A 14878-nucleotide genomic window follows, 5' to 3' on the forward strand; every position below is an offset into this window, starting at 1 on the left:
ATTTTAATTGGACTGACCAAACTGATTCAGACTTGGTTTAATGTCTTGCTTGGATTAGATACAAGATTCATTCATTCATTCATCTTCTGTTCTGTTCTATCTACGGGCAGGAGGCCCAACCCTGAACTGCCAATCGCAGGCCACATGTGAACAAACAAGCATTCGGACTCACAATCACACCCATAGGCAATTTAGAGTGTCCAATTAATGTGTGTGGGAGGGAACTGGAGTGCCTGGAAAATCCCCCAGATGCATGGGGAGAACATGCAAACTCTTCACAGGTGGGGCTAATGCTCTAATGAGACGAGCCACCATACTGCTTAGCTACAAGAAAATGTTTCAATTCGACAACTTCACTAGACGCTGTATATATACATGTATATATATGTATATAAATATAACATATTAATTGGAGACTCTAAAATGATTGATTGGATGGCACCAGTTCAGGGTGTACCCTGCCTCCTGCCCAAAGAGAGCCGCAACCCTCGTGAGGGATCGGTAAGCAGCTCAGAAAACGGATATCACGGACCCGCCTGTGCGGAGTTTGCATGTTCTCCCCGTGCCTGTGTGGGTTTCCTCCAGGCACTCCAGTTTCCTCCTATACCCCAAAAATATGCGAATAATTGGAGTCTCGAAACTGCCTCTATCTGTGATTGTGACTGTTGTCTGTCTCCATGTGCCCTGTGATTGGCTGGCAACCAGTTTAGGGTGTACCCTGCCTCCTGCCCAATGACAGCTGGGATTGGCTCCAGGACTCCCACGACTTTCGTGAGGATAGGCAGCATGGTGGATCAGCTTTAAAGCGTTGGACTCACAGTTCTGAGGTCCCGGCTTCAATCCCGGACCTCTTTGTGTGGAGTTTGCATGTTCACCCCATGCCCGCATGGGTTTTCTACAGGAACCCCAGTTTCTTCTCACATCCCCAAAACATGCAGCATTAATTGGAGACTCTAAATTCCCCCTAGGTGTGATTGTGTGGGTGACTTGTCTTGTCTTGTCTTGCCTGTCTCTGTGTGCCCTGCGATTGGCTGGCAACCAGTTCAAGGTGTACTCTGCCTCCTGTCCGTTGACATCTAGGATAGGTTCCAGCACTCCCGTGAAATATATATATATATATATATATATATATATATATATATATATATATTATATATATATATATATATATATATATATATATATATATATAGTATAGCATAGTATAGTAAGAATCTCTAATTTGTTCATGATGCTAAATACCATCCATCCATTTTCTTAGCCACTTATCCACACAAGGGTCGCGGGGAGTGCTGGAGCCTATCCCAGCTGTCAACGGGCACGAGGCTAACCCTAACCCTGAATTGGTTGCCAGCGAATCACAGAGCATAGCGAAACAAACAGCCGCAATCACAATCACACCTAGGGACAATTTAGGGTGTCCAATTAATGTTGCATGTTTTGGGATGTAAAAAACCACACAGGTATGGGGTGAACATGCAAACTCCACACAGGTGGGTCCAGGATTGAACCCGGTACTTCAGAACTGTGAGGCCAATGCTTCCCAGCTGAGCCCACCGTGCCACCGCTAAATACCAAATTGGATGTAAATATTTAAGAGCTAATTAGAATATCCACCAATGTCAATATTGGAATTTACATGGAAAAACAAAAAACCCTACCGCCGACCTGCACAGTGTAACTCCCCACAGTTGTTGCACGTTTGGATCGCAAAGTTTGAGATCCCTGCCGACCAGCCAGATGGAAGAGCTCGGCCAGCCGCTGCTCCATTAAGCTGGCAAAGCTCTGATAGTTGGCCTCCAGAGAAGACCTGTCCACATCCTGGATCACTGAGCGGAAAAAGCACAAGTTTACAGTGTAGGTTTAGGGCATAAAGACTTCTGAAGAGAAAAAAGGGAAGGAGAGGGGGTGAGCAGGCATCAGTGAATAAACTCAAATTTACTGGAGATGCCTCAATTTTGCTCCTGAGTGCATCTTCTACTATTGCCAACAAGAGTTACACTCATGCACAGACAGACACACTTAAGTCACAACTCATTCACACTGGGACTTGATGTGATGTGAAGCCATCCTTCCCTCTGCCCAACCTGTGAATTAATCATCAATAGCTTTTTTGCTCAAAAAGTGGACCTTAAGGCAGTGTCCATTGTCAAGTTTGAGCGAGCATTCAAGTAAAACATGGGGTGAGTTTGGGAACATTATGAAGACAAATCACTTTTTTAATTCGTCCCATTTTTGTCTGGGGCGTGGTCAGGATGGCAGAAGCTCCTTACCTGGGCCTCATTGACGCTAATTAGGCCATCCAGACAAGCCTTGTGTGTTGTATTGTCATTTGCTAGTTTGTTGTGTTTGAGACTGCATCGTTGTGTGTGAGTATGCAAGCGTCTTGTTAGTATATTTTCCATGTTAGTGTTTCTGTGGCATTTTAGTCAAGTCTTGTTTTGTTCATGTTCTAAATTTTCTCCTTGGAGTTATTGGCACTCGTTTCATGATTTTTGGACTTTGCGTTTTTGGACTGCTTACTTATGTATGACCTCTGTCTGAATTAAACTACCCTAGAAAATTATATCCCTGCCTCAGAGTCCTGCATTTGGATCCAACCCCATGCTGCCTGCTCATGAAAGAACAAACTGGCCCCAACAGGACCCGGCGGTAAAAACGCAGCATCACCGGTTACGCCACCGGTCTCCCTCTTAACACACTCAGCCTGCCGACTAAGTGTCTCTTATCCAAGTCAGCTCTATCTTTACATCCTCTCCTACATTGTCACCTGCACCACCCACGTGTTATAATTATAGCTATTAGAGCTCAGCTTTGTGCCTCCAGCTTCACTCCGCCCAAGCCACACCAATCAAAAGCTGCCAGTTAATCAACTGGTTCTATATCACCCATGTTTCCAAGTTCACCTTCATGTGTCCGTGTCCGCTCTGCCACTCATGTAACCACGCCTAACAAGGCTCTTGCTCATGTCGTGGAGCGTCCTGACCGACAGACGCCCTTGCTCATGTCGCGTTGGCGCCGGACCCGCAGCTGCCTCTTGCTCATGTCGCGACGGTGCTGGACCCCCGGCCACTTCTTGCTCATTTCCCAGTGGCGCTGGACCAGAAGCCGCCGCCTCTCAACCATCCCTTGGCAGTGCTCGACCACCAGCAGCAGAAGCCGATGCATCTAGACCCTACCTCGGCGGTGCACAACCAGCAGCAGCAGCCGCTGCATCTCGACCATCATTCAGGAGTGCTCGACCAGCAATAGCAGCAGCCACCTCTCGACCATCCCTCTGCATTGCTCAAGCAGCCACAGCAACCACCGTGTCTTGACCATCCCTCAACGGTGCTCGAACAGAAACTGCTGCTTCTCAAACATGCCACAGCAGTGCTCGACCACCACCCGCCGCCCCTTAACCATGCCTCGGCAGTGCTCGACCAGAAGCCGCTGCCTCTCGACCATCCCTTGGGGGTGCTTGACCAGAACCTGTCACCTCTCGAACATGCTTCAGCCACGCTTGACCAACACCCGCCACCTCTTGACCATCCCTCGGCGGTGCTCGACCAGAAGCCGCCGCCTCTCGAAAATGCCTCGACGGTGCTCAACCAGAAGCCGCCGCCTCTCGTCCATCCCTTGGCGTTGCTCAACCAGCACTCGCCGCCTGTCGAACATGCCTTGGCGGTGTTCGGCCAGCACCCGCTGCCTTTCGACCATCCATTGGCGGTGCTCAACCAGCACCTGCCACCTCTTGAAATGCCTCAGCGGTGCTCGACCAGCACCCCCGCCTCTCAACCATGACCCAGTGCTTGACCAAAGCCACTGCCTCTCAACTATCCCTCGGAAGTGCTCGACCAGCACCCGCCACCTCTCAACCATGCCTCAGCGGTGCGCGACCAAAGCCACTGCCTCTCAACTATCCCTCGGAAGTGCTTGTCCAGAAGCTGCCACGTCTCAACCCATCCCTCAGTGGTGATTGACCAGCCTCCCACTCCTCTCGACAATGCCTCAGCAGTGCTCGAACAGCAGCAGCAGCAGCAGCCACTGCATCTCGACCATGCCTCGGCAGTGCTCGACCAGCAGTAGCAGCAGCCACCTCTCGACCATCTCTCACATTGCTCAAGCAACCACAATAACCACCGTCTCTCGAAAATCCTTCACCGGTGGTCGACCAGAAGCCGCTGCCTCTCCAACATGCCTCGACAGTTCTCGACCAGAAGTCGCCGCCTCTCGTCCATCCCTTGGTGGTGCTCCATCAGCACCCCCCGCCTCTTGAACATGCCTTGGCAGTGCTCGACCAGCACCTGCTGCCTCTCAGCCATCCATCGGCGGTGCTTGACCAGCACCTGCCGCCTCTCGATCATCCCTCGGCGGTGCTTAACCAGAAGCCGCCACATTTCAACCATCCCTCGGTGTTGCTGGACCCTCACCTGCTTCCTCTCAAACATGCCTCGACGGTGCTCAACCAGCTCCCGCCACCTCTGAACCATGGCTCAGCGGTGGTCAGCCAGCACACGCTGCCTCTCGACCATGCCACGGCAGTGCTCGACCAGCATTGTCAGCAGCCACCGCCTCTCGACCACACCTTGGCAGTGCTCAACTAGCACAAGCGTCAGCAGCCGCCACCTCTTGACCATGCCTCAGCGGGACTTTGTCCACAGTTGTCACCTGCTGTTTGGTTTCTGCTTTTCCATTGGACCCATCCTCGTGGACATCCACCTGAATCGCCACTTTGGGGCCCTGGTGCTTGGCGTCCTAGCCGACCTTTTGAACTGCTCAGTCAAGCTCCACACTTTCTGTGGCCTGAACGGCCATCAGACAGACTGGGGTCATTAAGTCATGCCAGACTGAGGTGATTTGAAGCTTGGAATTTAATTTGCTTTCCAACAGATAGAGAGAGTGTTTACTGCATTGTTTTTCATGTATTCATATAGCGTTGCTCAATTATTATAACTTTAATCATAACTACAATTTTGGCCACCACATTTCAATAAGCCAGATCGTTGGCGAGTTTCTACATTTAAAATGCAGGCACTGCTGGCGCATAATGAAAACTGGTTCATGTGCAGTCGTGCCTGCAACCGAGTCAGTCAGCCAGCCTCCGGGAGGAGAATGCTTGTTTAAGGCTTCATGCCAACTTCCCAAAAAAAGGCTAAAAGGACTTTGATGTTCAATATGGTAATATATGAAGCTCTTATTTTGAAGTCAGACCCCTCATCACTTTGGTGGAGAGGTGGCATGTCAAAGTAAGACACATTAACAGTTGTAGAGGCTGCGATGACTTCAACTTTTTGGCTGGCCAAATAGCAGTCATTAAAAAAAAAAATAATGACTGCAGTAAATAGAGAAATCACTACTGTCGAGTTCTTTCCAGAATATGGCAGTCCACGGGCTGACCAACCAAGCAGAGAACCGGACACATACCATTCCTTTCAGACAATTCACTTATATTGACGAATGGGATGATCAGATGAAAAGTTGGTGGTTGAATCTTAATGTTATTGCCTTTGGTGTATAAACTGCGTTTGCTTCCATTAAGTTGCAATTTGTGATTGCACAAATTTATTTTCATTAAAAGATCAATTTTGAACTGAAAACTGTTACATATTTTTTCTTGAATAGTAGTGCAATAAAATTAAAAATGTATCCCTAACATGAGGAATAATAGTGTTTAATAATCCTGATTGCAATAAGTAAGTTTCTTTCGGCTTGTCCCGTTAGGGGTTGCCACAGTGTAACATCTCAGATGAACGCTCATATTTGTTTGGCATAGTTTTTACGCCGGATGCCCTTCCTGACACGACCTCTCTTGGAGAGTAGAGGCCCCAGTGAGATACTCACAACCCCTGGTTTACTAAACCAATGTTCCAACCACTGATATAATAATCCTGATTACAACATTCATCAAAATAATTATGATGATTGTATCATAAAAATCACAGAACACTTCATTCATGATTTGTCCAACAAGGATATACTACATTGTTTATGCTATATATTCCGTACACACATATATACTGTATACAATACAACTTTATCATGATGCAATTGTTATCATGGGTAAAATATCATGACTGTGTTGGATTATGAGATATTCTGCGATTCAACCAGGCAGCACATTTATCATGTGAATGAACAAGAATGCTGTATGGTAGTTACAATGTGACAAAGCTAAATCCAACTACCCAGGAACAAATTAACACAACAAAAGAGAGAGGATAAAAAAACAGAGGGGAATTGAGTGTACGCATAGTTTACATCACACTTTACCTGTTTTAACCCAGTAGCTCCTGGTCGCAGTGGATGTGTTGAGATTGTGGTATTCAAGGGCTGAGGCGAGAAGAAAAGCAAATAAAGATGGTTTAGTTTGTGTAATCATTTATAAGGTTGTGTGGAATGCAAACCAAAGCTTTAAACTATAATCCTTTTCAATCTTAACATCTTTATCTGTGAATATTGCATTTTTAATACCAAGTTTGACCACGTGCAGCTTTAGATAAAAACAACAGAGTTCACACTCTAATGAAAATCGCCATCTACATACTGTAAAGTTTGGACTACAAACTGCAACTTTTTTTCCCTAAGATTTTACCCCTGCAGTATAAACTATTTATTTTTGGATTCTTCTCATTCCCACTAATTTCAGGTTTATGTCTAGTGTACATGAATTTCATTTTCAGATTTCTTTTTTTAATAACAAATCCACACACCAGGATTCGGGAAAAAAGCGCGCACACCATCATCACGTAAAGGCAACAGCCTTCAAGTTGAAGGTGAGATTCACAGACTCAAGTCAAGTTAAAAAGTGAAAGAATCAACCAACATTTTCTTCTTCTTTTTTTTTTTACTCTTAGCATTCACATTTTAGACAGCACATGGCCAAAGAGTCCATGTTTACATTGAATTGAATAGATTCTTTTTAAGAATCAATTTGCTTCATTCTGTCACTTTCTCGCCCTATGAATTATTTCCATCAACACATTTTTTTATATAATTATTCCTAACACCGAGAGCATTTCTGAATTCACTGAGGTTTTCTTAAACTAGTCTTTTTTTCCTTTCGGCTTGTCCCGTTAGGGGTCGCCACAGCGTGTCATCTTTTTCCATCTTAGCCTATCTCCTACATCTTCCCCTCTAACCCCAACAGCCCTCATGTCTTCCCTCACCACATCCATAAACCTTCTTTGGTCTTCCTCTCGCCCTTTTGCCTGGCAGCTCCATCCTCAGCATCCTACCACCAATATACTCACTCTCTCGCCTCTGAACATGTCCAAACCATCGAAGTCTGCTCTCTTGAATCTTATCTCCAAAACATCCAACTTTGGCTGTCCCTCAAATGTGCTCATTTCTAATCCTATCCAACCTGTTCACTCTGAGCGAGAATCTCAACATCTTCATTTCTGCTACCTCCAGTTCTGCTTCCTGTTGTTTCTTCAGCGCCACCGTCTCTAATCCGTACATCATGGCCGGCCTCACCACTGTTTTGTAAACTTTGCCCTTCATCCTAGCAGAGACTCTTCTGTCACATAACACACCAGACACCTTCCGCCAGCTGTTCCAACCTGCTTGGACCCGTTTCTTCACTTCCTTACCACACTCACCATTGCTCTGGATTGTTGACCCTAAATATTTGAAGTCGTCCACCCTCGCTATCTCTTCTCCCTGTAGCCTCACTCTTCCCCCTCCACTTTTCTCATTCACGCACATATATTCTGTTTTACTTCGGCTAATGTTCATTCCTCTCCTTTCCAGTGCATGTCTCCATCTTTCTAATTGTTCCTCTGCATGCTCCCTGCTTTCACTGCATATCACATAATCATCTGCGAACATCATGGTCCAAGGGGATTCCAGTCTAACCTCATCTGTCAGCCTATCCATTACCACTCCAAACAGGAAGGGGCTCAGAGCTGATCCCTGATTCAGTCCCACCTCCACCTTAAATTCCTCTGTCACACCTAAGGCCCACCTCACCATTGTTCTGCTGCCATCATACATGTCCTGTACTATTTTAACATACTTCTCTGCCACACCAGACTTACGCATGTAGTACCACAGTTCCTCTCTTGGTACTCTGTCATAGGCTTTCTCTAGATCCACAAAGACACAATGTAGCTCCTTCTGACCTTCTCTGTACTTTTCCACTAGCATCCTCAAGGCAAATAGTGCATCTGTGGTACTCTTTCTAGACATGAAACCATACTGTTGCTCACAGATACTTACTTCTGTCCTGAGTCTAGCCTCCACTACTCTTTCCCATAACTTCATTGTGTGGCTCATCAACTTTATTCCGCTATAATACCCACAGCTCTGAACATCGCCTTTTTTCTTAAAAATGGGAACTAGGACACTTTTCCTCCATTCTTCAGGCATCTTTTCGCCCGCTAGTATTCTGTTGAATAAGTTGGTCAAAAACTCCACAGCCATCTCTCCAAACTGCTTCCATACGTCCACCGGTATGTCATCAGGACCAAATGCCTTTCCATTTTTCATCCTTTGTAGTGCCTTTCTGACTTCCTCTTTACTAACCAGGACTGAGGAAATGGGTTGGTCAGAATCCATGGTCATTTTCTTAACAGTCAATATTATGATTTCAACTACATCATCTTAATGTTACCCTGATGGGAAATGTCAATTATATTTGTAAATTGATATTTAACTAGAGAATGCATTTTCTGTTGGAATGGCATGTGAAAGGTTTAAAAACTAAAATTGAACTGAATTGGTGTGGAAGTTATTTAATTGGCAATAGGGTTAGGGTTAGGATGTGAGACTTGATCAAGAATTGTTCTGTCTGTATTTGGGAATTTTATGAGGTAACTGGGAGAATGTGCAACATTGTTGTAGGAGTTATCAAATATCAGGTCAAATATAAAGTAGTCTGAACGTGATGAACAGTTTGAAATTGAAACGGTAAATATGAAGGACATTGTGTTGTTTTTTTGCTTCATACTCTACATTTTGATTCATGACACACTAATGCATTGTAGACTAGTGTGCTTTTGACCAAGGTTGTACGGTGTGATGAGCATTCTTATTGTTTGTATGATCGACGACAAGTTAACAAATAACTCCCAGATCCCAACAGTATTAGTCTCTCTCCTTGCTTACATCCATTCAAACTACAATGCCAGGTATAGAATATGCACTCTTATTAACATTGCTACGAGGCATACTCAAGGTACATACTGATCAGCCCACTTTAATGAAAATCTGTCTTGTGAATATAAAATCACTCCCGTAGAAATATTTGCTAGTCGATGATCTTATCAGAGACCATGATCTTAATATAATCAGTCTTTGGGAGACTTGGTTAAAAGGACTCTCCCCCAAACTTTTGGACGTCACATGTTGAATGCCAATGGTAGCTGGGAGAGGCTCCAGCACTCCCCCGACCCTCGTGAGGATAAGCGGTTCAAAAAAATGTATGGATGGATGTAGAACTATTATTAAAGGTGTTGGCATTATTCTTATCCCTAAATCTGTTCTCAACCTTAGCTCTAGCTCCAACATGGACTTGAAAAACGTTCAAGGTTCTCCTTATTACAATCATCAACACCGCTGCTGATTTATCTTGCTGTTATCCACCCCCCACCCCCTGCTGACTTGGAGACACATGCAGATAATATATTATCCATGATAATCATAATAATCACTTTAACATTTATATGAAGACAGTACTTCATGCGTAGTAATAGTCATACTGTAGATTTGGTTTAAGCCCCTGGGTGTTGCTGCCTTTGATGTCCCTACCGCTACTATGTTCATCCGTTACAAACATAACATTTGAAGCCTTGGACCAGTGCCATGGTTCTGACCACAACAGCCACTGTAGCAGCCCAAATTTGAGTTCTTCAAAACCACCACTGCATTATTTGAGCTATAAGCCTCAGCAATTGTCTCATTATGTAGGTCCAAGTGATAATGTCATAAATGAATCTACTGTGGGTCTGTGTACCGCGCTCAACACCCTCGCACCACTAAACGAACTACTAACTTAAACTGCTAGTGATAGTGTTATTCCAAGAGTTATCGGTTTTTTGAAACACCTCATTCTCAGGTGGGTTGGTGCCAACGCCAGAGAAAAAGAAGGAGGCATCAATCCCAACCAATGAGTTTTAACAGCACCGAGAGAATAAGTCTTCCAATTTATTTGGAAAGCTCTCTGGTGATAGCGTTCGCAAGACTTTGTGTTCCATTTCCCGTTAAATCCACTTCTCTTTCTTGCATTTTTATATTCAGTCTTTCATTATGCACAATTACACAGCTTTGGTTATGGTCATTATGGATGCAGCTAGTCCCTAAACGGCTAGGACATCCCAAAATACAGTGGTTCACCACGCATACATTACTGGGAATTTCTAGTGAACATGCAGTATTATTTGTTCATTATGACGTGTTTTCACTCATTTCCATATTGTACAGTATTTTGAATCACACATTCATTAAAATGTAAGTATGACTTTGTTCATGCAAGGAAACTCATCATTGCATTTCTAATAATTTCAGTGGAAACCATTACCTCTGTTCACAAACGTTTTGGTTCGCAAATGGAGTGAAGAAACTGATTAGATTTGTGAATGTAGGTTACACTGATGTAATGACAATGTGCAGCTCTCTGTCAATGTCCAATAAAACTGAGTATTATCTCTCTATCTTTGCAAAAGCAACACAATTTGTAAATAAATTTTATTTTATTTTTTTTTTGTAGAACTGGTACTGAAGCAGTACTGATGCATCAGTCCTGGCTGCTCAGTATAATACGTTGACAAAAGGTGAACAGTAATAATAAAATTGGAAGACCACTGGAAATAACAGTGAAGAGAAAACAAGAAGTAATCCCTCTTCTGGTTTACCAACAACATTTCTATTCATAATGTTTTCTTTTCTATCCACTGTAACAGGTACTATGTAAATGTCTCATTTTAGTGGCAGGTCGACATCCAGTAAACTAGGTCATTAGTCATTCGCTGCCCTGCAGTGGACTCATTGCCTTTCAGCAGGCACTTCTGTAGAAGGCACCCTACATATGCAGCAAAAGGCTGTCTGAGCCCAGCAGCACACTGAGAAAAAGAATGAGTACAACAGCAACTGTTACGTAATAACTATACGATTTGCATAATGACAGCAGACTTGCATGGGTCCAGCTCTTTGCTACAAAAGAAATAGAAGTTGCCTCATCTCTGGCAGCAACAACTGCAATTTACCAGACTGGATCATCAATCTATCCATCCATCCATTTTCTGAGCCGCTTTTTCCTCACAAGGGTTGCGGGAGCGCTGGAGCCCATCCCAGCTGTCATCGGGCAGGAGGTGGGGTACACCCTGAACTGGTTGCCAGCCAATCGCAGGGCACATGGAGACAGATAACAGTCATACAGTCACACTGAGTGGCAATTGAGAGTCTCCAATGATTGCATGTTTTCGGGATGTGGGAGGAAGTGCCCGGAGAAAACCCATACAGGCACAGGGAGAACATGCAAACTCCACACAGGCGGGGGCGGGATTTGAACCCCAGTCCTCAGGACTGTGAGGCCAACGCTCTACAGCTGCTCTTCAGCTGTGCCATTGTGCCGTTTGGCTAGATTATATATACATAATTTGCAGTGTTGAAGTGTTGAGGCCTGAAGTGACCAATGAGCCCTCAATCCATGTCTGGAGCCAATAAATTACTGTAATAGGCTGTACAACTCTGACTGAGAGTGAGTTTTTGTTGTTGTTGTTAGTTTATTGTAAGAAAGAGAGTCCTTAAAATAAGACTAAATAGGCACAGTCACTATCAGCAATTAGATTGAATTGTTATTTAAGAAAATCTTGTGTGGTTTGTTGTGGTTTCACAGTTATAGTCTTACCAAATACTTATGGTTCTTTGTATGAGTTTAATAACCCATTCACCATACACCACTTATAGCTGCTCGAATAGTCTTCTTCTTCTTTCCCTTTCAGTTTGTCCTGTTAGGGGGTGCCACAGCGTGTCAGCTTTTTCCATCTAAGCCTATCTGGTACATCTTCCCCTCTAACACCCACTGTCCTCATGTCTTCCCTCACAACATCCAATTTGCTTGAATAGTAACTATTAAAATAGAATCATGTCTCAGTGGGAATAAACACAGAGGATTGTTTGATAAATTAGTATATTGTGGAGGTAGCTTCTGACCAAGGACGTAGAAACTTCTGGACGTCTTAAAGCCTTGTGACGACTCCCAACATATTGTACAGTATGTATATTAATATTGCACAACTTACTCACACCTTAAAACAGGAAAACATTTAGGGGGGAAATCAAATATGAAGGTAAAAAAAAAAACACAACCACAGAGCTGACTTGTGATCGAGGATGAGAGTAAAGCATTGTGTGTTTACGTACGCTCAGCGATGATCAGAGGCGGGTAGAACAGAAAGTAGCCCACCAACTCAGCGGTGAGCTGATTGAGTAGACTGCTCGAGATGGTTCCATTCAGTTCGGTCTCCTGATTCTTGACCACATACACCAGCGACACCAATGGAGAGTCCGGTTCCTGTGCCACGCTTTGGATCTGAAGATTACCCGACAAATTCAATGTGGTTATTTGAAATGGCTGATTACAAAGATTACCTTCCACAAATGTACATTATTCTGTACACATGATCAACCCGCAATGAGTTAGTTTACAATTTAAACATTCCAACAAACACATCAAATTGAATTGGACAAAATATCTACATTGCCTATGTAGAATGCATAACAGAGCTCCAGACACAGCAAGACACTGAATGAACCCCCCCATATAATGGAATCTTGTGTGCTGGTCGGGAAATAATAAAAGTGTATCACCACAGTGAAGTGCCTTGTACCAGGATTTCCCAACAGATTGCACCATGCATGTAAATATTTCAGAAGATGAATAATAAATGCTTCCTATATCTGCCACTGCTTGCCTGTGTATGGATATCCATGTCAACTAGAGGGAAAGTGACTGAGCGGAGAGAGAGAGGGGTAAAAAAAGCAGGGAACACGAGAGATCAAAAAGATTTGACTAGTTTAACCAAAATCAAGATGAAATAGACCTTGATGTGCCTCTACAATCAGTTCAGAGCACAAATTACCCCCAAAACTGTGGTTTAAATTGTAATTTTTGTCACATTCATAGAATGAATAAGAGGAACTGTGGTTCGCATCAACATAACTATACGGTTGGTAAGAGAACTAAAAATGATTCACTACAATAAACATATGATTTGCATGCTATGCTCCATTCTTGTCTGTGTAATAATGGCCTTTATAAACCCATGCACTACCTCCACAGTGAGCTTGCTGTAGGTCTCCAGAACTTTGTCCTGAGCCTCGTCAAAGGCATTCTCCAGTCTCTGCTCAAGCATCTGGACAAAACTGCAGGAGTAAATGTTGTCTGTGGGGCCAACAAACCTCAACACTGGATAAAGGAGACAAGAAAGGCTTTAAGTACACTGTTGGCAAATATTAAAATATAAGGTGCAGATCTCTTTTGAGCAGTACTGTGTATGCTGATGTGTGTGTGTGTGTGTGTGTGTGTGTGTGTGTGCACGCATTTGAATATATTGTACTTTCATCATATTATATATGAGTTGTACATCCAAGCTATACTTTCAGCATTGTGATATTAATGAAAGTGTCACGTCCCATCGGAACGAGAGGTAGGACCCAAATGCAGGAACTCGGAAGACGCAAGGTAGTTCAGGAAGAGACACGTTTATTGTATGCCGACGTCGGGGATCGAGCAGGCAGTCCGGTGCAGCAGCGGTAGTTGTGGCGTCGGGCGAAGAGAGCAGATGAGTGGGCAGGCAGGAGTCGGTACACGGGGAAACAATCAACGCAGGCAGAAGTGTCAAGGAGTCAGGCTTACAGGGTTGGTCGGAGAACGGACGAAGGTCGGTACACACAGGTTCAGTCAGGAATACGAGAGTGCTGGAATGGGACATAAAGCTCAACGAACTGGCCGCTGACCAGTTGTCACTGGGTCCTAAATATACGGGGGATGATCAGCCCGCATGAGGCACAGGTGTGTGCCTCCCAATTAGCGCACCCGCACAGCTTGTGCTGGAGCGGCAGGATCATGACAGAAAGTGAATGAAACTCCAAATGTCAGAGATGTGTAATAATATATATATATATATATATATATATATATATATATATATATATATATATATATATATATATATATATATATATAATATTGAGTTCATCAGAACATTATTAGGAATGTTAAATCTATATAATAGAGTAAATGTAAATTTCAACTATTTAATTTTGCCTAAATACACTGCCATAATGGATTTGAAATAAAACACCAACACGTAATTGAAGTGTAGATGATCAAATGCGATTTTAGTGGTTTCACAAAGAGACAATTTAGGAAGTGCAACGATTTTATCCAGAGTACTGTAACTCCATTTTAATGACTGACTGAAACCTCTGACCATTCCCAGATCTTCCCTGGAGGCCTTCACTGTAGACACCTTCTATAATTGCTCACAGTACTTCCCATAGACTTTAATAGCTGTAATTAAAGAAAACTGACATCCCTATAAACATTCTAAAATAGATATTGTAATGAAAAGTACAAAGAACATGATTAACGTCAATGTCTATATGAAAAAAAAACAAATAGCGGAGAACGTGTCATCCATGCACAAAGTTGCGGAAGTCTCACTCGACATTCCAGTAGCAGCCATATTGCCTGCAACATCATCTGCGGATGTGACACTGGGACATTCGCCATTGAAAACATGTAGTGGCACCTGCTATGGGAGAGGAACAACAGAGATTTTCTGATTTTTTCAACGCCCCTTCTGACACAGACACTCTTTTTGAAGAAGAGAACATCTCACAATCGAGTGAAGTGACCGGGGCAAAGTTACCCTATCATTTCGAGACACAT

The 14878-nt window shown here is 43.7% G+C and overlaps 1 protein-coding gene across 4 annotated transcripts in view; it reads right to left on the reverse strand.

Moving 5' to 3' along the window:
* Nucleotides 1–14878, reverse strand: part of kiaa1549la (KIAA1549-like a) — an 82076-nt gene that overhangs the window by 48655 nt on the left and 18543 nt on the right. For 3 of the 4 annotated variants that reach the window (XM_061823086.1, XM_061823087.1, XM_061823088.1), the window contains exons 5-8: nt 13257–13390; nt 12346–12514; nt 6253–6312; nt 1669–1829 (exon numbers count right to left, since the gene is read on the reverse strand). In XM_061823086.1, the coding sequence (XP_061679070.1) occupies nt 1669–1829; nt 6253–6312; nt 12346–12514; nt 13257–13390 (524 nt within the window). Of the gene's footprint in view, nt 1–1668; nt 1830–6252; nt 6313–12345; nt 12515–13256; nt 13391–13840; nt 13925–14878 lie in introns of those variants that run through there. The other variant, XM_061823089.1, reaches the window with a different exon arrangement.

This window comes from Syngnathoides biaculeatus, chromosome 6 (assembly GCF_019802595.1).
Source record: "Syngnathoides biaculeatus isolate LvHL_M chromosome 6, ASM1980259v1, whole genome shotgun sequence".
NCBI lineage: Eukaryota > Metazoa > Chordata > Actinopteri > Syngnathiformes > Syngnathidae > Syngnathoides > Syngnathoides biaculeatus.